Genomic DNA, 23,587 nt, shown 5'->3' on the forward strand with positions numbered 1-23,587 from the left:
AGAGCTGGGGATGAGAAGCAGGGCAAGAAGGCTTAAATCTTTTCCTGATTCACAGCTGAGGAAGCTTGAATGGCTTCAGTATGATCAAATGAGAATGAAAGTCAAACTAGAACTTGAACTTCTGATTTCGTCTTATATGTCTTGCTTGAAGCAGAGAAAAGATATCTGGCTGAAGCAGGTTGCTGGGATGGGTACTCTTCAAAAAATCTTTGTTGTTGAATGCCAAATCCAGTTGTTTTATTTGTTTAAAAGTTTCCATTGATTTAATTGGAGCATTGCATGAATAAAGGCTGTAGGAGGTTGGTGCATGGGTATACATCAGAGCAGAAAATTCAGGCATAGACACAAAATTTAGGTACAGACAGTTAAAGAACAAGAAGTCTAGACTATCAAAAAGACTTGTATTTTTCTTATGAAACAGTATATCTGCATGTGACTTAACTTCCTTTTACATTGGGTCCCAAGCTTTTTAAAATAAGTGGAAAGACTTCCTTTGGCTTCTGTAGGTTTTGGGTCAGTCGCCATAGGAAGTTCTAAACTTACAGCGTGAACATTCAAAGCCTTCCTCAGGTTCAGATCTTTGTTGTGCCTTGATGCTGCACGAATTTACGAAGGCCACCTCACAACCTTCTCTCATTCTCTTCACCTCCAGAGACTCTCCAGCAGCTGAGAGCTGGTTAGTGAACTTTCCAATTAATTCCATACTTGTGTTGGAGGGGACAGAAATGCCAGAGGAGTGTTGTTGAATGTGCAATTTGAAACACTGTGAAAATACATGTGAAAAGTCTGCTTCACCCTCTCTCCTTTCTGGACCACTCACTGATGGGAGCTGCTGGCCTTTCTCTAAAAATAAAAAAAAAAAAAAAAGATATTTTTACTTTGAGTAGTTCAGAAATTATGGATAATGGAAGTAGACAAGAAATGTCTTGCTGTAATAGGCTACTGTGTTTGAAATAATGTCCGAATTATCCCTGTGAAACCTTCACTTAAAACAGAATGAGTAGAAAGGAACTGTGAGGGGTCTTGAAACAAACAAAAAAAATAATCAGAAATTACTTGTCACTGTAAGTCTTTGTCTTTCCTGGGTGCTCGATTTCCAGACAGTGCGATTATTCCCTTGGATGCTTTATATCCCTGGGGTCACTATTCACTTTCAAAAATCGTAACTGTAAGGGGATTTCTTGGGGAAGATCTTTCTGTAGATGTTGATTTATGAAGGTGATTTGTATAGATTTCTACAGAAAGGCCTGGCTGTGCATATTAATCTATCTTTTCTTTAATGTTTGGTTATCAGAAGCACTTTGGTGAGGTTTATACATGAGCATCAAAAGCATCTGGTTTTACTGGTTCATAATCCTCATTTCACTTTTCGGTGAGCTGCTGCTCAAGCAGAGCGGGCTGTGTTAGGCTGGCAGACCTTTGGGGTCGTAGTCTGAGACCGCAGGACAGCGCACCGCTAGATTGTACAAACCACTGTCAGGTGAAAGCTAAATGCAGTTTTATAATGTTTCAGCTGAGTCCTCAAAGGAAATGAGACCTAAGCGAGTGGGTGTTTATCTCCATTTCCCCCCCCACACCCCCAATGATTTTGAACAAGCAGACACATTTCAAACATCTTTAACAGAGAAAGAGAAATCTCAAATGTATTAGGAATTACACATTCTATGATAAATTATGCCAGGCTGAGGGGAAAAAGCCAATTAAAACCCACAAAAAGGAAGTTAAGGAAGCTTAGACTTTTATTAGATTTTGGAAAACCCTCATGGGAGAGAGATGTTGGAAATCATGCTTCATTAGCTTGGCAGCTCACAGAGCTACTTGTTTCTCCTAATTTCATTATAGTAACAGGATATGCGCAGAAGTTTCCTCAGCTAAACTGCCTACTGTTTGTTGGTTTGGGCGTTCAGGTGTTTTGGTTTGGTTTTTAATCCATTTGAAATTTGGACTTTGGTGGTATTCTAAATTGCAGGCTGCCTTTCTAAAAGCTAAAAAACCCGTGACCTTTACAAAGAGTTTCTAAACATAAGAAATTTCATGCCTTTTGAAGATTACTTTTGTGTTTCTCTGCTAAAACACTGACCCCCTGATATATAATGAGCATTTGAATCTGAAACCTGCTGAGATCTGAACTGTGACTTTAACCTGCTATACATTATACTGGAAGGAGCAAGACAGCAGTAGATGCATTTATTTGCCTTAGCATGAAATAAAATGGGTGCTGCAGAGTGGAAAACCAGAAAATCATTTTTGTTCCTTTTAGATAAATCAGGCTGCTCACTGCAGCTCTGAGGTAGGAACTCACCAGAATAGCTGGAGCGTCGTTCTGAAGAGGAGACAGGCTTAGGATTTTGCTTTGATTTGGTTTCCCTAGGCTAAGTCTTGGGTGCAGAAGATGCTGCTATTTTCTTAGAGCAGGGAAAAAAAAAAAAAGGGGGGAGGGGGGGGGGAAGAGAAAACAGGCCTAAAAAAAGTCCTGAGCCAGATGTTTGGCAGAACACAATATACACTTCTAGGCGTGCTGACTTTTAAATGATATCTGAGCAGACACCTGAGCCAGCTACTGTCTCTTGGCTCTTACTTGACATGACACCAGGTTAATCCCCCTGGAGTTATGCTGCCCGGATGAACAGGAATATAGTTAGTTGCATGCTATGTGGGGAAGGCTTTTGTATTTTTCACCTTTCTTTTTATTAAGGCATTTTAGTGAAAAGTCTCTTTTTCCATCCAGCTGCTCACCATACTTCCAAATTCTGCAGTATGATGACAGCTAATTCCATCACTGCAGAATTGTGGCGCATTTTCATGGTATTTGCTGGAGAATGGGAGAAGGCCTCTGCTGAGGGAGCAGAGGCACAAGTTGTCACCGTGACCCAAGCAAGGGATCTGGAAAGGTGTTAAACGTGACTTGACTGTAGTTTATGCATCCCTCCAAAAAAAGAGAGATTCCTAACTGTTGAAAGCTCTTGCTAGTGGGTAGAAACATCCATAGAAATCCAGTGGCTGCAAGCTGAAGCTAAATCTACTCCAGAAAATGTTTTCTTTCTCTCTCTCCCTCTTCCCCAACACTGAGAATAGTTAACTACTGGGACAAGTTACGTGTAGATGAGACGGATTTGCCGTAGGCTTCAAGCACTTACCTTCAAAGCAATTATCTTTTGAACGATATGCCCTGTTTCAAGCAGAAGGTGCATTCTATTGGGGAAAAGTGTTAAACTGATCTAAAGAATAAAGCATTTCTGAAATGCAGACGGGGTTGTGTTATCTTCAGTCCATTCTAGAGATCCTTTGGATCCTCAAATACCTCTCCCAGGTTGTCTTTCATCTCAAGCAAAATTCTCTTGCCTTGGCAATAAAAGTCTTGCTGCTCAGCAATCCTTTCATTTAAATGAAATTTCTTTCATGACGTGGTGGCACATGACTGTCCTGAAGTCCATTTGCTACTTTGGTCTCTCTGTCTGGAATCCATTTTCTACTCCCAATGCACACACTTGATTGAAGCCAGTCATCAAACCAAACCTACTTCTTGCTGACTGCATTCACCTGGACACCTTGTGAATTTGGAGAACTTTACAGCTTTTTATTTTGTACAGAAAGAGCAGCATATCTGGAAGTCATTTTGCACAGGAAGTTCAGAAATCTCAGCAGTGTGGTGGACGGTGTTGTTTCTAACCAATAGATTGGCCATCTTTTATTTCTGTTCTTCGGTCTTATTATTCAAATTATAGGAATATCCTCTTCTTTTATCTTCTAGAACAGCCTTCCTCACCAGGGAACTAACCTTTTGAGTCCTCCCATTTCCAAAGTAACATACATTCCCCTCCTTACCGTGCCTTTGGGGTGCTGCAAGGAACAAGGAAACCACAGGACATGAAGAGAAGGGGAGGAGAAAAGGGGAGGGGGGATATTACTATTGTCAGACCCACTTTGGCTCCCAGAGATATATTGAGTATATGCAGCTTTGTTCAAGGAGGAGCAAAGCCCCGTGGTAGCTCCCTCTTTGAACAAGCTATATCTGTGCAAAGCTGGGCCAGAGCCAGGATGCTAAAACTGGAAGGGCTGAGGAGAGCAGGAGAAACCCAGCCGCTGACGAGCCCGATTTGACAGGTTTTGTTTGCTCAGCCACTATCCCGCACTGAATCCGTTCCCCCAGAAGCAGTGCAGGCAACTCCACAGAGCCTGTGAGCCCATAAATAAACCCTGCCAGAGGTGACCTGGCCTGTATAGAGCTGTCTTGGATATCTGCCTTCATGACTGCATTTGTCAACAAACTAGAAAAGCTGCCTGCAGAGAGCTGGCTGTAGCAGGCCCCTGAGGCGGCAGGAATCAGTTCATTACTATCATTACCAAACTCTTTCTCTGTACCTCTTCTCTAATTCAGCAAAGTATAGCCACTGCATCGTGCCTTCAGCTGTTAGGCACGTCCTCTTCTGCTGCTGTTTTTCTTTCTTTATTGTGACTTTACATTTTTGTACCCAGTAAAGCATTTTTGGATGCAGCTGGTGAGTGAGATGGCGATTAAAATGTATTCCTTTGGATTATTAATGATCTGTCTTGCACAGGGCTCAAAACTTTTTCTGATGGAAGCCTTTTTCACTGGCCCATTCCTCATGCAGTCTGTTGACATCTGCTGATGATAGAATTCTTCTCCCCAAATGTAGTGTGTTCAGGAAAATCCGTACTGAATATCTGAGCTACTGAGGCTCAGGCCCCACCAGAGTTTTCAGTAATCTATAAGAAGAAAATGTACCAATATGGGATCATATGAGAAGAAATTATATTCAGTGGCACCAGTGCTCTACCATCTGTTAGAAAAAATATGGAAACGGCTACCTAGAGATTACCAATTTATGATGGCTTAGCTGTTAGGATACCATAGAGTGAGATTTTCTTGAGCGCGTTTATATTAGTAGCCGGGAAGAAGAAAAATAGTGTTACCATCAAAATAGTTATTTGTCATTTACAGGTAAGACTACCTGTGGTACATCTTAAAGTACCCAGTTGCTGCACTATCACCTTTAGCATTGCTGCACTTGCAGCGAAATTTTTTTCTTCTTTTTTTCCTTCGCCGTCCTCCTCCCCCATACATAGAGCATTTGTTTGATATGTAACATGCCTCATAGCTTATTGAGGAAATCCTTTGGGTAGATACAGACATTAATCTTCAGGCATGGATAAATAGATGACATCCAACTGCATTTAATACCCATAACTAAAAATATTTCAGTGATTTAATTTAAAGGGCATTATTGGATTTGGTTTGTTTTGGTTTTGCTTGTGGGAAGTACAAATTGATACTACCCTTTATGCAAAGAGCTCAGAGAAACATCTGTTCCTTAAGGGTGCTTTCCACCCTCTGAAAAACATTCAGATTTTCATCTGCATTTGTGCCGAATTGTGTGCCAAGTCCAGTAAGCAGAAGGTCTGTTTCCCAAGTTTATTAATTTATTTGTACCATGTTCTACATGTACAGGACTCCTTTCAGGAAATGGATAAAACCTGCTTTGATTTTTGTGAAATCAGGACTTAACTTACATTCCTGGCCAAAGAGCATCATATTCCCCCGGGCCTTCCTGCAGGCAGGACCCAGCGGTAGTTCTCAATACTGAGAAGTGGAGCATAGCATGGTACAAAAGGTGTTCTCGGTCAAAGTAGTCACAGAGTGCTGTGTGAAACCTGCTAAAAGAAATGAAGTAGTGGTTTTGGCTAATCTGAGAAGCAACTGCGGAAAAACAAAAATAATCTGGTTTTAAGTGTATGTGAACTGCTAAATTAAAATGCATGTAAGTAGAAACTAGCTCTGGGAGCAAATACAAAAGTAGTGAATCTAACAAGGTTTTATTTTTGTTTAAAAGACAAAATTATGTATGTTCACACCAAAGACAAAATTATGTATGTGCATATCATAATGCAGATGGTTTCCATCGGAAATTAGAACTTTTTATTTTAAAACTGTAGTACATTAAAAGTGATCCCCAAATCCCCTTCAGGCAAAATTCCAAATGTTTTGTCCAAACTCTGGAATATTTGTGTTTTGTGGTGCCACGGCTGTGCCTCCAGGAAATTGATGTACAGGTACATGAAGCTCTCTTGCTCCTCTCTGAGGCATAATACACTATGTTTGAGAGGCTGCCATGATGTACCATGGAAAGAGAAGAGGAGCTGTGGTGCTTTGTAAGAAAAGGAATCTGAAATAAGTTCAACTTAAAGAATACCAGGAATTTAAGACACTCAAACTTTCACTCCCGTGACGGCCTGCATAGTATCTTCAAATCCCTTTTCTGCTTTTCTCAGCTAAAACATCGTAGGTGTTGACTTTTCACCAAAAGCTTGATTTCCCACCATGAAATAATAATAATAAACTACCATAGGTATGTTGTTCCTGTCGTTAACGCATTCTCTGAAGGGTAAAATGTTTTTCTGATAGGTTTTATTTCAACGTCTGCTTGTATGAGAATACATGTCCTTATACAAGTCTTTTTTGCCATGTGTGAGAGAATAAAATACATAAAATGTACTGTTTGAGCTTCAAGAGAAACTTGATTGAGTTTTCAAGGCATTAACATAAAAGTGAATATTTTTATTAGTTCTAGAATATTTTTCTTTCTCACAGTTGAGCTATGCTACTAAAGTTCTCCGTGACACTGGCATATAACTAGTAAAAACTCAGAGTCATAAAATTCGATATAAAAGAACCTCATGCAATATAACAGAATATCTAATAAGCAATGCAGTTTTCAGAGATGTGGAATAGATATCTTTAAAATGTCACCATTTCATTTTTTTTGTAGATATCTTCAGTGGTAGCTGTAGGAAGACACTGATTTTTATTTTAATGCTGATCATAGCTAGTCAAAAGACTGCACTATTTTTTGAATGAAAATAAATTTGCAGGAATCTTCCTGAAATATTTTGTGATTTTTTTATTTTTAAAAAAGTAAATGCCAGCTTAGTTATTCATGTGTATATTGCATATTTTATGGCCTCTTTCTGTGCATCTTTCTGCATTTCTTTCATTCATTCTTCCTACTCTTCTTCCTCCCACCCACTGAAATGCCTTATTTAGTTATCTTCCTAAGAAATACTCAATAGTTCAGCTTTTGTTACAGCTGTTTCATAATCTGTTGAGAGCATATACACGAACTTCCAAAGACTGATGCAATAAGCTATATGAGTACGCTGCTGAGAGCCCTCTGTGAAGAGATTTGGAGACCACATACTTTTGACTCATACAAGGTGTTTTTCCTTCTGAGTCTGTTTGGAAGGCATCCCTCTGCCTTGTGCCTGGGAATTTCATCTTGCTGCACTTTTTCTGTCTTTATCTGCATGTCAGACACCCACTGAAGCAAGAAAAAAATGTTAGGGTCAGAGAGGGTACCTCTCCTTTTCCCCTTGGAATTATGAGACAATTAACTGTGCTGCATGCAATTAGAAACAGTGAAAAATAAATGATATGTACGCAGCCTTTATCAAAAAGATCAAAATGCTGCTTCTATTTTTTTCTAACATTAATCAGAGTAGAGCACTTAGCTAAGCAAACATCCAAGGTTATGTCAGAGCACAGCTGCAGTGCTCATCCTGATTATTAGTTCTTTGCTGAAGTCCTGTGTCCCCTCCCACAGCTGGAGCTATGATGAGAGCTATGTTTGTGGAAGGTGGTATTACGAGCAGCGTGTAGGTAGTCTGGGATCCTGCCTGGCATGTCAGACTCTTTGGTAGCCGTATTGCTCAAAAAGTGATATCTGTTTCCTGAGGCTTTGTGTCACACCTGCTGGAAAGAGCAGTGGGTGTAAATTTGGGATTATTGGCATTTTGGATCTGGTCATTGTTGCCATCCCCATGTGCAGCATATAGTCTTTCACCTCTGAACAGACAGGTGAGCAGAGTCCAGACCCTGCATGCAGATTGCTGGGCCATGCAGAGGTAGGGATCCTTTTCTCCAAAACTATTGGGATTTGGCTCCGTGACGGATGCTGTGCCAGGCTCATGTGCCCAGATGCACAGCAGACCTCAACCCTGAGAAAAAGAGCTAGGAGAAGAAAAAACTCATCACTGTGGACATAAGATATGGTAGCACTCGCCTCTCTATAGCCAATTGATAGAGAAATACCTCGAGAGGGCAGTTTGACAGTGGTAAGGTCAGGGTTGGACGCCTGAGGGACTCGGTTCGGTTTGTGAAGTACAGTGGGATGAATGCACATCTGTATACCCTGCCAGAGTCAAAGCCACTGAATCAGCTCAGCAACCAGAGGGCTGCCGTGAAAGGCCGTGCTGCATTTTGGGGACAACTGTTTTCCCAGCACACTCGGAGCAGAAACCAGGAAAAGTTCCTTTAGGAGTCTTCCTTTCTTTTCTTTTGTAGCAGCCGCGTGTCAGTTAGTCGCAGCTGAAGCACAAGCCCGGCTGATACAAACAAGAGACCGTAGTTCGACAGCGCAGTGAATCAGCCTTCAGCATTTCAGTTGCTGAACCAAAATTTCCACAGGCGCGTAACGGAAAGGGCCGATTCAGCGCAAACTCCCTCAGCCGGTTCAACCGTCTCGGCAGCGCGCTGAGTCAGTTGTGTACCAGCCATCTTGAAGCCAGATCAGGTATTGTCTGGCTGCCCCCTGCTAACAGCAGGCCCGGTCAGGTATCGCCTGTCCTCTCCCTGCCTAAAGCCAGCGTAAATGCTGTTAGCTGTCTCCAGCTAACTTAACGGAAATGCAAACTTGGACTTCTACCCGATCCACATCAAATTCACCCCGCGGAGGAAACCCAGTAGAGCCCAGTTTACTATTAATGCCCACGGCAACGCTCTGCCTCGGCTTCTGCACAGTTACAGGCCATACCACACAGTATCGAGTATCCAAATACAGCATCTTCACTGGCCAGTGTTGTGTATGAGCATAGAGCACACGCGTGTGCACATATGTATCTTAAGCAGTGTGGTATACCGGTCGCAAGTCTTCTAGGTAATTCTGCAAAACACCTTTCATCTTTAAGTAAGCATCTTTCAAATGTCGCCTTGCATAAGGAACGCTGGGGATTTTGTCTGTGGTTAATCTGTCTCTTTCTGTTTGTTTATTATAATCCAGGACAAATGATACCGGCCTCCTTGCGTTCAAAGACCATTTGCCTGTAACTCAGATAGTGATCACTGACACAAACAGATCAAATTCTGAGGCTGCTTGGAAAATCGGCCCTTTGCGTTGCTATGGAGACAGTGAGTACAAGCTCTTCTCAATTTCCATAGGTACAGAATGTTCCCTCTTTTTCTTTTTGTTTTGGTTTGGGTTTTTTGTTATTTTAAAGCGTATTTATCTGATGAAAGGTGGCTTTCCACATGCAGCTTGCAGCTGCTGTCCTGTGCCAATTAACTATAGAGAAGGGGGTTGTGTTTGCAGGGCAGTTCTGGAACGCCGCTTCCTTCAACACGGAGGCCTCCTACCTGCATTTCCCCACCTTCCATGCCGAGGTCAGCGCGGACATCTCCTTCTTCTTCAAAACTACCGCTGCCTCCGGGGTATTCTTGGAAAACCTTGGGATTAAAGACTTCATCCGAGTTGAAATAAGCTGTAAGTTTCACCGCCAAGAAAACTTGGTGTATTTGCCCAATTTGACAGGTGCAGGGAAGTGGGAGAGACATATTTTCGTCTGTCTTGAGACAGGTGGAGGTGCCTGAAGAGGATAAGATGGAGACATAACGACTCATTATTCTAGACCTATCTACCTCTCCTCTAAGAGCTCCCCTGTATGGCCTTGGGCATTACACTTAATCTTGTTACGGCTAGGTTTATCTTTCTTAAACAAGCAGGTGACTGAATTTACTTTGTCAACACCGATATTACTTGTTTTGTTGTTTGGGGGTTGTTTTTTTTCTCTTTAGAGAAAAAGCTACTGTTTAGATATACCTGTAGACTGTAACTCTAGTTGTAATACAACCACTCTGAGGGTTACTTCTACTTCTGTATCAGCAACATGCCCGGTCTGATTCAGCCCTAGTGTTTCAGCAGAACTCGGCGTGTATGGTACAGCTGTGAGGTGAGAGCCCATGAAGGACAGGATCCTAATGCAAGATAAGTCAGTCACAGTTGCAATGGGCCTTGAATACTTCAAAATCTAGTAAGTGACTGCAGTATAACTGCTACTCGGTATATAAAGGAGAGTAGCAAGGAACTTAATCAGTGAGGTTTTGTCTCTCTCCTGTTCTGATGAGTTCAAATATTTATTAGTGACAAAAGAGTACCGTGGCTTGACGTGAAATATGACTTCTGTATTCCAAATTCTGTCAAGCTTAGGAAAAACAAACTAAGTGCTCTGCATTTTATAATATGCTTATAATAACCCCAACATAAAATTTAATAAAACAGGGCCCCAAGGCCCTTCGATTCATTAAACCAATGGTAAATGTCATGGTGCATTATCACAAGGTAATGAGGTATGATTTACTGCTAATTGCACATCAAAGTCCAATTTGGTTGTACTTCAGTGTACTGCATTTCATTCTCAGGGATATGGAAGTAAAAGTAGCATTTTGATATCAAATACAATAAATAATGTAAACTACTGAGGGAATTGTTTAGTGAAAGCTTTTGTATGTGTGTTAAATCCGTATTCCTGGAGAAATGAGTCATTTAAAAGTTTGAGAAAAGTCTTGTCTTTTAAACTTAGGCTTCTTATTAGTAGTTTGGTGGTGTTTTTCTTGCTGCCAGATGGAATCTGCAGCCTAAAGGCCTGGTATCAAGGAAGTTCCACAGACCAGCTGCTTTGAAGGGAAACGGCCTTTTAGCAGATGCAGGGGCTCAGAATAGATCTTTTTCTATCCCTATGGAGTGTTTCCCATCTTAACTATCTAAGAAGCAGCTTCCAAAACCAGACCTATCCAATTTATTGGGCTTGAAATGACAGGTTTTTATGAATTTTCAATCCACAGCCTTCTGGTTGTGTGGTCTGTGGACCTGGTTCTTGGTCTTTCTGGTGTATTTAGCATTTTAGGCAGAGGAAAAATAATCAGTAGCAATAACGTTAAAAAGTTCTGGCCCCATTCAGCCTTCCAGCAGAGCAAGATGGACTCCTTTATATGATTGTTGTTTTTCAATTATCATCCTGTTTCTAGGAGCCTTGCTGTCTCTGGACATGTGTTACATGTGCCTCTTTAGTTTAGGATCGCTAATGCACTAGTTTTGCTCATCTGTTTTTCTTGCTTCCTGTGTCAGGTTTATTCAAGCAAACGAATGCTTGTAGGATTCTCTCCTACCGTATGCAGCCAAGTTCCGTAATTGTTAAGTACATGTATTTTGAAAGATTTAGTCAGGAAGAGCTCCTTCATCCTTTTTCCCATCTTAGCATTATTCATCCAAAATCTTTGGCTACCATTGTGTGACTTTTGTACAGCATTTGGCACTCGTACTTCAAAAGAGAATAAACTACTATTTCTAGAGCACTGTAATTGTTATAGCAAAAAAAGATGGGTACCCACAGCCAAGCATAATCACAGCAGAGATCAAACAGTGAGGCTGCAGGCTTAGATTTATGTATAAGCTGCCGTGTAGGAGATGGGAGGTGAATGACGCTGTACTATTTGCTGACATAAAAGTTAATGGACCCTATATTTATGTAAGATTTCTTGATGTCAAAGCCCCGATTTAGTTCAGACCTTCACTTCCTCTTCACATCTATTTGTCTATTCCAGCCCCCAAAGAGATCACCTTCTCCATAGATGTCGGGAATGGCCCCACAGAAGCCACTGTGCAGTCTCCCACACCCCTGAATGACAACCAGTGGCACTACGTCCGAGCAGAGAGGAACCTCAAGCAAACCTCTCTCCAGGTGGACAGCCTCCCCAAGAAGGTCCTGGAGGCACCTGCTGAGGGGCACTTCCGCTTGCAGCTCAACAGCCAATTATTTGTAGGTAGGGACCATTTAAGGGTTTCTGTAGATATGTACAATATTTCTATGTCCATACCTTGGTAACACTGTTGTTTCACCATTGAGCTTGCATGTGGTGACCTATTTCTGCTTTTTCTTCTTCCAGTCCTACGTAGGCAACATAAAGTAAACCCAAACTACTGCCTTCACACTCAAAAGCACTAATCATAGTTTAACCGTAGTATACTAGATGGTATTTTTAGAGTCTAAGATTGCTTGAAACATATTTAGTGCCAAAGAATTCATAGTATTTCTTCTTGTGCAGCACTGGCTGTGTAATTTGCTGCAGGAAATGTGATCTCTCATTTTAGATGCAATGTAAAAGGCACAGATTCTTCATATAAATTTCTGGGGCAAAGCCTGGTGACAGTACGGTCTTAAAGTCTGTTCATTCAAGCGTACCTGCTAAAACCCTTATTTGGCCATAGAGTGCATGTGTGAGAGAACTATGAACACAGTCAAAGCAAATACAGTTATTTTAACTGAAGGTGATCTTTCAAAGGGGGAAAAAAAAAAGAAAAGAAAGAAAAAAAAAAATCTCTGCGTATACTTTGTTTCCTTATCTCCCTTGCAAATGAAACCTAGATTGGGACCGGCTTTTATTTGATAATATAATCAGGGATTACAAAGGGACTTCTCCCTTTTCTATATTCAAACACTGTCTTTCTGAGTAATCCACTCAGTGATGGAGTGGGTCGTAACGTGCTTCTTATTCAGGGCCACTCAGGTAACTACTAAGTCTTTCCTTAAAATAGATTCTCCTACTTACCTGAAATGCTATAGCAAACCTCAATCTGTCAATTCATTTTAATAAAGTTTGCCCATGTATCCACACCCTTTGATTTAAGAAGATTTTAGGGTATGTATTTGAGCTTTTTATAATATATTCGCGCAGTAATTACTGGGCTCTGAACGTAACAAATGAATCTGTTAATAAATAGATATAGCTGCATCAATGGTCAGGAGTCCTTCCCTCATAGCTGTTGATTCATACCTAAAATGATCTCTGATAGCCTCAGCCAGAGGAAAGTTCACTAAAAAACTCACAGAAGGGAGGCTTAAGACTGTCACAGTGCGAAGTTTCTGCTTTCTGGTATGAAGAAAGCTGCTAATCACTTGTTTCTCGAATGCTACGATGACCCTAGGAACATGTTCTGTGGGACCCCAAGCCTGAAGGCAGTAGGGTTGGGCTGCTAGACACCTTAGAAACATCACAGAAATCTAAGCAAGGTACTGTTTCCAGTTAGGAAACTTGGAGAATTTAATGACTGGATAGACTTTTGCAAATTTTTGTTTGTTTCCTATAAAGGAGTAAAAACAGAGTTATTTTCGTAAGTCTATCAGATATGTCTTACGTATCAGCTGCTTACCATCTCACATCAGATAATCAGTATCTGCCTATAAGCTTGTTTCTCTGCCTCAGCAGAATAAACAGGTTATCTGAATGAACTTCATGATGTTTTCAAAGCGACATGATGAATGAATTGCATTATGAAAATCCATGGTGGTTAAGGACCTCAACAGAGAAATGCGCCAACAGGAACCCTTGTCAGCAAAGACAAACGCAAAGCCCAGCATCTGGGGCAGAATAATGTCATGCATCTGTACAAGCTGGGGATTGAGTGGATGGGTAGCAGCTGTGCAGGAAAGGTCCCGTTAGTCTTGGTGGAGAAGTGATTCTGTACCTCATCTGAATGTAGCTGTGCTTTGAGGAACAGGTTGGACCAGTTGATCTCCAGCAGTGACTCCCAACCTAATTTTTTCTCTGATTGTACTTAATATTTACAATAAACTCAAGGGCATAGTTACTTTATCTCAGCCAAGAGGTGAAAAGTTCTCACTGTGCAGTAAATCCACACTTTTAGGCAGGTCTGAACAAAAGGGAGAGAAAACCTAATGTTTTTAGGAGTGCTTTTTCTGCCCTTACCTCTACTATATTGAAGGCCAAAATTGTCCGTGACTTCCTGAGTTTTCCTAAGAGCAGTCAGAAAAGATGGACACCTGGGCAGCCTCCCGATACTGACACTGTTTGTCCCCAGGTGCTCCAGGGAAAGGTGGCAAAAGTCCAACAATACACAGATGTGGCATAATTTGTCTCTGCTGAAGGTCTCATTCCAATCTCTAATAGGAAGCAACTGATTTAATACCTCAACCATGCGGACTGAATTTTATCTCATCTGAAAAATAAATGCATAAACAACATTGTAAAAAGGAAAGAAGCAGCAGTACATAGTATTACTCCCTACTCCCCCTATAATCCACAACGTATTTGTTTCTGCAGCATTCTGCATACTGACATCGATTAAGGGTTTTCTACAATTAGTATGCACATTCTTAATTAATAATCTATATAACTGATGTAATTTGCTATTTTAAAGATGTTCCGAATATTTTTTGATTGAGTCTCCCTGTTTCATTCCATTTAAACATGGAACTTTGTTTCCACGCTGGAGGTAGTTCGTCATTAAGATATAACCTTTTCTTTTTTTCTTGATTCTTCTCCAGAATCAATTCAAATATTTTGTAAATCTCATAAATAAGGCTCGATGTCAACATTTAATTTCGTTTATTTATCTTCTGAAAGGAATTATTGATCCTTTGGGATGAAGGAACTATATTAGTATCATGTAGCATTATGATGATGATTAAATGGAGATCCACTGTAGCTTTCAAACTATGATTATTTTCCTGTTGCTTGAGAGACATCAACCTATGTGCAGTATATGTGAGGTGGTTATATAACTCCTTAAAAGGAAAAGTCTTTTCCTTTTAGGGAGTTATATGCAGTGGATGACGCATATAAAATAAATTTGGGCATTTGTTTGACCGCAGAGGCGGTTGGCATATAACATAATTTTAAAGGAATTCTGCTAATTTGGACCAATTCATTCCTTGTCAGCTGTTTCTGCCTCGTTTATGAATGAGTTATTTACTGCAGTTTTGGACAGATTTTTCCTTCTTAACCCAAGAACCAGATATATTTGGGACTGTGAGTAATAGAAGAATTTATCTCTTGGGTTTTTTGGGGTTTTTTTTATTGGTTTGTTATTTTTTTTTTTTTTAAAGTTGGCCTGTCAAACAGACTTTTTACTTTCTATGATTTATAGTAAAGAAAGTTGAACAGAAGCCTTCTCCAGCAATGTTAACAAAATAGTCAGTTGTAGGCAGTCGTGGAGCTGTGTTTCATTTAATTCTGATCCAGTGATACCGACACGTTGTGAGGAAGTTAATCAGCCTTTAAATACTTCGTAAGGATGGGAGTTAAGAAGGCCTGACTCTCCTTGGAAGTTTATCTTCAGATTGACTGACTTAGGTATTTTAGCAGATTTAGGCTTTTACTGAAGATTTTCCAATGACTAAGCACAGAGAAGGATTTCTCTTTTACGTGTGCAGTTTCTTTTATGTCCAGTAATGGATGAATTCGCATTTCAGTCTTCCTGACTGGAGACCTTGATGCTGTTTCTCTCTTATTTACCCTGCTACCAGTTTTCTTGAAATATGTGAGAACACAATATTCTCTCTCTTAAATTTGGCAAGGAATTTAAAAAGGCTGGATTCAGAGATAAAAATACACCACGTGTGTGGGCAAATATTCTCTTCCATAAGAAACCAACCAAAAAAAAACCCCAGATCCCAACAACTGTCTAGTCCTTTTAGACAGAGAAAACACTGATCGTGAACTAATGCAAAGCTGCGTCTTGAAGACTGTGAAAAATGTGAACTTGAGTTGTCTCAGAGGGATACTAACTGATACATAATGACAGTGAGTTCAGTGTTTGGATGTCATGGCTGGTTATTCCAGCAGAGAAATCCAGATGTTCAGAGACTATAGCAGAACCTGGGAGTCTCACCATGACTTGTCCCTATGCTAATTTTGAGCTGTGTGTGTTCTTGAACTTCAGCCTTTTTGGGTCATTGCTAGGGTAAAAATAATTTTTCAGCTTGCTCTATGTACTTAGGTGTAACCATGGGTGTGTTTAATGTTCTTAAACTGCATTTCTGTGGAGTAGCTCTGATTGTTCAGCATGTCTTACTGGGCTTGAATTCACATTATATTACTTGGATTAACAGCCCTATCTCCTTTTTCACTCACTTCTGGCCTTGAAAAGAATAAAGTAGCCATAATTCATTATCTGCACACAAATACACCCACAAACACTTTCATTTTGGAGCTGGTACAATATTGCAGGTAGATAAGTTCACATGAGTTTTGCGTATCCTGGAGAGATGCGCTCGCATAGTGATTTCTGGTTACCCCAAAGTCTCTTTTATAAATCGGTATCGTATAAAAGTAATACAGAGATAAGAGCCGAGAATTAGATCCTTCTTTTCATATGCTCATACTATTCATTGTATTCACGGAAATGCTGGAATTTGAGGGTCATTTCTTTCCGTACCACCCGTTCTCCATTCAGTTCTGCCCTGCCACCTTTCATTGCCCTGTTCTGTGTTTGATTCAAGGGGCTTGGCGGTTCTTTCGTCTTGCTGACACGATGCCTGCCCTCCACGTCTGCCTTTGGGGGATGTTCCCCCTGGGGGAGCAGAACCCGAGCAGTTGCTCTGGCCAGCAAGCCACATAGCGTATGCAAGAGATTGTCATTGCCCGATGTTCCCTAGATTCCACTGCAGTGGTGATTTCTTATACATGCCATGCAAAATAAACCGTAGAAAATGGCTACCTTCTTATTGGATCTGCCTGGAGCTAAAACCAGAGGAGGGGGAGACAAAATGGAGGTATTCCCACCTAATCCCTCTCCTTTTATCTCCTCGTCCGTAGCAACACAATGTGACACAATTCAAATTTGCAATTCTTGTTATATTCCATCGCTTCGTATAAATATCTGACTGTATTCAATTACGGTTTCTCTCTGTTACCGAGAAACAGTTATGCATAGTCAGTAAGAGACAAAAGTGTAGATTAAATAATGTTTGTATGATTAGCTGTTGTGTTTCATCTGTAATTGACTCACAGGACACTTAAGTATTTATCTGTGTAGTACCGGAAAGAGTTTTTCTGTGGCTACGCTTGTTACAATAACTTAGCATAAAGACAGAAAGTCTGCTGAGGGCCAACATTTGGCACACATGGAGTGTGTGGCAGGCTTCTGAGTCAGCTTTCTGTGTGTGCAAAGTGGAAGGGAGAAATGATTCTTCGTTGCCAGTAGACTCAAAATCAAGCAAGCCTGGATTTTAAAGCAGGCTGAAGGAGTTAGAAAACCGTTTCTCACTTTCTTTTGGTGGGTCTTAGGTATCTAACTTCTTTAAGCTCCTTTATAATCTTGAGTCACATCAAGGATATTCCTGCATTTGGCTGTATTTCTTCTCTTAATTTAAAAAAATTACAGTAGAAGGAGCAAACCCCAAACAGGCTAGACAACATTAACTGCACCAAACTGCCCAGCAATAAGCCAATTTTGACACATTACTTGTTCTGAAGGGACAGGCAAAAATCATTCCTTTCAATGGATGGTGGCTTTCAGCATTCGAAATGAGTGACATCCTTTTGGATAGTGCAGCTGTCTCCTGGTATATCCCTGTGGTCCTGGAGGAGGTGTGTCATCATCTCCTCTCATGGTGTAGTCTGAGATGAAACTTTCTAATTTTGTGGAGAAGGCATGACCATAGCACTCCAGTATGGGGAGGGAAGGGGAAAGACAGTCCTCGCAGACCTCTTTGAGAACAAGAGTTGCATTCCAACTGGTAACATCAGAGAAGCAAAATAAAAATCCTAAGAAATTAATTTGCTGCATAAAGCCTTGATCAGAAGTTTTTGTGCTATTGGTTTGGTATGTTAAGCAAAGTTAAGTGCTTGGGTTCCTGGTTTTGTCTTGGGAGCGAGGGAGAGAGGAACCCTTGGGCGAATCTCCTCTGTCTGTTGTAGACAGTCCAAATGCAACGTAACCCAAAGAGTGTCAATATATGAGAAACTTTCTTGGGAGACAGTGAAAAGGAAGGGGCATACCTTTTTTACTGTTGCAGGAATCTGTTGATACTTTTGGATGTTTTGGAGGCCAGGAGGAGGATTTAATACTTAATTCCTTATGTATCTTGACTGCTTTGTACAACTTTCAGTTTGAGACTAGTAAGTGTAACTTGGACATCTCCTAAGGAATATCACAGCAAGTTCTCCTACTCCTGAGTAATAATAATTATGATTCTTATACTCTTGTGCTCTTTCCTTATCTTTTTATCGGTTACATAAATCAAGAAAGCTCCTAATACTTCTTCACGCCGCTTCAGCCTCCCTAATCCAGTTCTTACTAACAAAAAGTGCTTTGCTTTTTAAAGCAAATCCTCAGTTCATTGATAGAATGTTAATAATTTAGCCAATTGTGTCACTGGGCTACACTATGAGTGCTCAGTTGTGAACTTCTTGCCCCCTCCTCTCAGACTCTCTTCCTTGCCCCAAGGCTTCTCAGTAAAATTCAGCTGCATAAATACCTTGCTGAAAGCAGTATGGCTCATTTGACTGTCGCCTCCACTCAGCAAAGAACACCCTTAACCTTGGTGTTTATGGTCCTGAGGCTTATCCTAAAATCGGATTTCCTGAACAAAACATGTAGGTCACACGCATGAAATCGTCCAGTCTAACAGGCCTATTAGGGTAGGAAGAATCTGCAAGGCCTAATTTGGGGAAGGGTTTTGGTTGTTTTCAGTTTTTCTCTGTTTCCCAGGAATGTATTTGAGGATTAGGTCTAGTCAATTGAAGAAAACTGCCCAAATAATAAACAGATTTGCTTAAGCAATACTGTGTGGATCTATGGTCATATCAGTGGTCTCTGTTAAGATCTGTATTCTCCAGAGGAGAAGAGGAGAAGAATGAGAAACTTACTTTACATGGCTTTGCATGTAAAGCACTTTCCAAGTACTTTAGAGAGCAGTAAGAAAATGGGTAGTGCAATAAACATGACATCTATGGAATAGTTAATAGTTTGTACTCATTCTTTAAAAGTTACAGCTGAGATTTGTATGTGTGTGGAGAGAAATGACAAAGAAACTGTTATCCTTGTAATATTTGTGGTTACCTTCCATGCAAAAGAAAACACAGTAACCAGTAACTTAAAGGGAGAAATCACATTTCTACTTATTTGGATGTTACTGAAAATTCTGTGTGGTTTGTTTGGTTTTGGAGCTAAATCGCCAAAGGATTGTGTGTCCACAGGTCAGCCCGATTCTTGTGCTCAGAAGGCCTTTAAAATAAGTGAGCTAACATTTGCTCACCTGAAAAGAGCAGCTGGCTAAAGAGGAATTTGAAACTATTTGTTTCTCTGAGAAAGGAATCATAAAATTAGCATAAAATTAACCTGTCTCACACACACTATCCTATAGTTCAATAATTCTAATTCAAATTCAGTATTTCTGCTATAAGTGTACCGAAAAGAAAAATATGCTAGAATAGTATAGCAGTACAATAGGGTTTTGGTGAGATTGCTTTTCATACCATTGCTTCGTTCTCTTAGTTTGCAGAAGTCTTGCTTTAATTAAACAATTTATGAAAAAACAGATGCTCTTTTGCAAGGACTTATCGAAAGATGTAATCTCTTCTCTCGTGCACTTTGGTAGAGAACCAACTTCTACAGAAGAATAACTTGGCAAGATAACTTCTTTCATACTACTTTTGCAGGAGAATCGCCAATAAAGCTAGCATTTCAGAGCCTACAAATGCTGTTAACTCCCGAACCAGGATTAGATTTCTTAGCAGCAATCAAACTTGCAGTATCTTCAAAAGCAAGACATTGGCAACTGCCAAACAAAGCCTGCAATAAAAAAAAAAAAAAAAAAAAAAAAGATGGTATCTTCACGAATTACTCTAAAAATCATCAGTATTATAATTCTCAGGGACCACCTTTTATGGGAAAAGTGTCTTCGTTATAACACTCTTAACAATTTCATTGGGCAGATAAGAAGCTAGTTATCTTGCAGAGACTGAACTGCCCTCTTGCATAGATCCATGCAGATCTGGTCTTCAGAAAGAGATACAATTATGTTTAACAGTTGTAATAAATAACACAACTGCGACCTGAACTCATGTTTCTTGCCTACGACAACCATTCACATGCAACATCAGGTTGGGCAGTCATGCATAAATTCCGACTCAAGTCCTCTCCCTTCAGCCAGCGGGCCTGGTGCTGAACATGACTCATCCCTCCTATCTGCACTCATCAGCATATGTAACTCACCTGCTGGCGGGATCAGGGTGTTATTTATACGCTCTACTATGGCAACAAATAGAAAAAAAAAAAAAAAAAGGCATTTTAGGTTTGGGTTTCTCATGTATTAGGTGATATGCAGACATACGATAAAGAAGCTAATCTTTTTTCCCAAATGAATTTGCAGTTTAAATGCCAGACGGGGCAGTAGATAAGGCAGGAAAGAGAAGAATGGCAACAAGAAAGTGTCACATACAGCTTGTTAGTCCTTCCATAAAGATAGAGATCTTTAGTTTCCAGGGCTGTCCATCTGTCATCTTTTGCCACTGTATGCCTTGATATACAATAGATAACATTTTTTTAAATTCATGGATTCATATTTATACCTCTGGATCGGACTTCGGGGCTTTGATTACTGTGCAGACTCACCAATGAATGCGTGTCCTTTTCCTCTCTTTTTCAGGAGGAACAGCTTCCAGACAAAAGGGCTTTTTGGGATGCATTCGATCTCTGCATTTAAATGGACAGAAGCTTGACCTTGAAGAGAGAGCTAAAATGACACCTGGTGTTAAACCTGGATGTCCAGGACATTGCAGCAGTTATGGTAACCTGTGCCATAATGGAGGAAAATGTGTGGAGAAGTATAATGGTTACTCCTGTGATTGTACCAACTCAGCCTATGAAGGACCTTTCTGCAAGGAAGGTAAGCAGCAAGCTTTGGTCCTATGTCCTTAGTGTTCTCTGAATAACAGCACAGTTTCATTCATGTCAGCTTGGTGTCCCCCATGTTACAAGATGTTCTAATATCAGCTGTCCCTTCAGCATTTTTAAGTATTTATCTTAAGCAGGCTACAGCACCTCCTTTTATCCACTTCAGCAGAGACCTCAGAAATTAAAATGGTTTTAATTGTACCATTAAAGTTACCAACTATATCCCAATATGATTCCTGTATTTGATTGTGTATAACTTGGCCCAGACACTAACAAATAGGGCTGAAATTTTTCATAACAGTTGTCTGCCCGTGTCTGAATGTTTAGTTTCCTTGTTTTTAAATCTCACCCAGCTTTGTCCACCTTAGCAAAACCTTGAGAGCTTTTCTTTACAGAGTTTTGGAGCAATAGTGTGATTAAAAAAAAAGTAGTCTTTTTCGTTTTTTTTTCTGCCATTCCTGTGACAACCCATCCAAATGTTATGAGATTTTAAAAATAAATGTGAAGCATTCAGGAGAAAACTGTTTTGCATGGTTCGGCCTCTGGCCAATGTATCCTCACTGAACCTTGCTGATTGCTCGTAGGAGATGTTGCCCACACCAGAAAAAGGAGCAGGGCAAATAAAGAACATCTAATTTAGATAACATGCTCCTTGGAAGAGGAAGGAACTAACAAAACTCCTGCTCAATAACAGCAAGGTGCAATGTGAGTGTCCTAATTTCCGTGGCTGCCCCTCACCTCACAAACGCAACAGGTTTACTAAGTGGGCCGCATCATCTGCTGGTGTAAATCGGCTTAGTTGTACTGCAGTCCATGGAACTATGCCCACTTACATGAGCTGAGGATTTGGCACCGATGCCACGAGAGGAGTATCAAATAACCATATAGTGTCCTGTTAGGAGATGCTGCTGTAGAGGTGGAGCTGCTCAATTGGAGAAAGTACTTGCAGTCGGTCTGTAGCTGAAGATATTGCCATCCTGTCTTCACTGTGCCTCACATTAAAAAAAAAAAAAACAACAACAACCTGCTGTTATCACATCTGTGTATTTCATGGCCAGACTATGTTGTGTTTATTGGAAACACAAGTGTGAATTCTCAGGATTTAAACGGGCACAGGTAGATGTGTCTTCTTTTGGAGCTACCAAAGACAGCTTCCTTTACTGGCTGTCTTTGGGTCAATGTGTTGCTTTAATAATGACTTTGTTTAAAAAGGAGACTGGAAAGGACAAATATATTGTCTTTACTGTGGGGGGAAGACAGAGAATATTGCCTTACACTTCAGCTGTCAGAAGATGGTGAACTGAGCATCTGGTGAACAGACATTTTGGCCTGTTCTATCTTGTGGAGCTCTGATTCCAATGCTAAAATAGTTGAATGTAGAGGACTGTCTCCATGCACTGTCCTTCTCTGTACCAGAAAATGGACCGTAAGGAAGGGCACACTGCTCGTCCAGAATAAAAAACGGTAATGTCAGCTGTGTAAGGGACATTTTGCAGTGTTCTGCTTCTGAGGCAGTCAGCTCGTGTCCGTGGCTGTCTAGGACATCTGAAAACACAGTAGCTGAAATTATTCCCTTGGTTTATGTATACTTTCAGAGGTTTCTGCATTATTTGAAGCTGGGACTTCCATTACCTATATTTTCCAAGAACCTTATCCTGTCACAAAAAATGCAAGCACCTCAAGCTCTGCCATTTATGCGGATGCTGTCATGTCCAAGGAAAACATTGCATTTAGCTTTCTCACGGCACATACTCCAAGCCTTCTGTTGTACATCAACACCTACTTTCATGAATATTTGGCTGTGATTCTCTCCAAGAATGGTAAGTACTCTTGATTTGCTACAAAAGGAAGACCAGTGTAACTGTGTTAAGGGTTTTTTTGAGAATAGTCTAAAATTCTGCACTGATTTAAGTTCGTTTCTGTGTCTGCAACTTTATCAACTTCATGGTATTCAGTTCATGCAAATTGCCATCTATCTTGTTTATGTCCCTTTATTTGGCATTCGGTGCTACACTTGCCTATTCAATCTTTGAATAACCATGCTGTTGGGGCTTAAAATGTGCTTTGACTTTCATTTGGCAAGACTCTACAATAGCAATTCCTTGCTATTTATTCCACACAGATCCATTAGGCTTCCAAGATAAGGGAATGAGAAATACCATGAATGTACAAGAACACTTGGTGCAGAAATTTATTATCATTTTATCTTTTGCGTTGTCTTGGCACGTGTATTGCTCTTCACTGGGTTGTTTCAATGGAATATGACCAATTTATCTGAATATTAAAGCCAGAAAATATCAGTTTTCTAGGTTCGCTGACCGAAACATGAGGTATAAATCCATTTTCTGTTAAGAGGTACATGGTATGGGGATTTTTTGAAAACATGTAAAGATTTTAGGGGCATGGGCCCTACATCTCCTCAGTAAGACTCTGGCTCCTGAGTCCTTGCAGCGCTTTCAGAAAACCCACTCCAGACAAACATCATCCTAGATAAATGAGGATGTTTGAATTATTCAAGAGTTATTTAGGCACTGGAGCACTGGAAGTGATGAGTAAGCGTATTGGTGAGTCACTAGCCTGTGGCAGAACAATAGAAAGTTAATGCTATGTGGTTGAATATGTGCATTTGACTGAATGACCCAGACCACTCTGAAGCCTTGCAAATTCCAAAATAGCTAAGCTAAGTTCTGTCAAACTAAATTATAAGGGGGAAAAAAAAAAATGTTTATTCTCTATATGGCCTTAGCAGTAGTTTATCTCCTGGTGATGTCATTCAGCTAGCATTTGGGCTGGTATGCGATGAGCATCCAAATCCCTGG

The 23,587-nt window shown here is 40.4% G+C and overlaps 1 protein-coding gene across 1 annotated transcript in view; it reads left to right on the forward strand.

Moving 5' to 3' along the window:
* Positions 1–23,587, forward strand: part of CNTNAP5 (contactin associated protein family member 5) — a gene marked incomplete at both ends in the record, with an annotated part of 292,999 nt that overhangs the window by 237,747 nt on the left and 31,665 nt on the right. Inside the window, 5 exons of the mRNA XM_082484629.1 lie at positions 9,075–9,202; positions 9,384–9,554; positions 11,672–11,890; positions 20,521–20,760; positions 22,364–22,592. Of these exons, the coding sequence (XP_082340755.1) occupies positions 9,075–9,202; positions 9,384–9,554; positions 11,672–11,890; positions 20,521–20,760; positions 22,364–22,592 (987 nt within the window). The remainder of the gene's footprint in view (positions 1–9,074; positions 9,203–9,383; positions 9,555–11,671; positions 11,891–20,520; positions 20,761–22,363; positions 22,593–23,587) is intronic.

Source organism: Vanellus vanellus (assembly GCF_965231255.1).
Source record: "Vanellus vanellus genome assembly, chromosome: 5".
NCBI lineage: Eukaryota > Metazoa > Chordata > Aves > Charadriiformes > Charadriidae > Vanellus > Vanellus vanellus.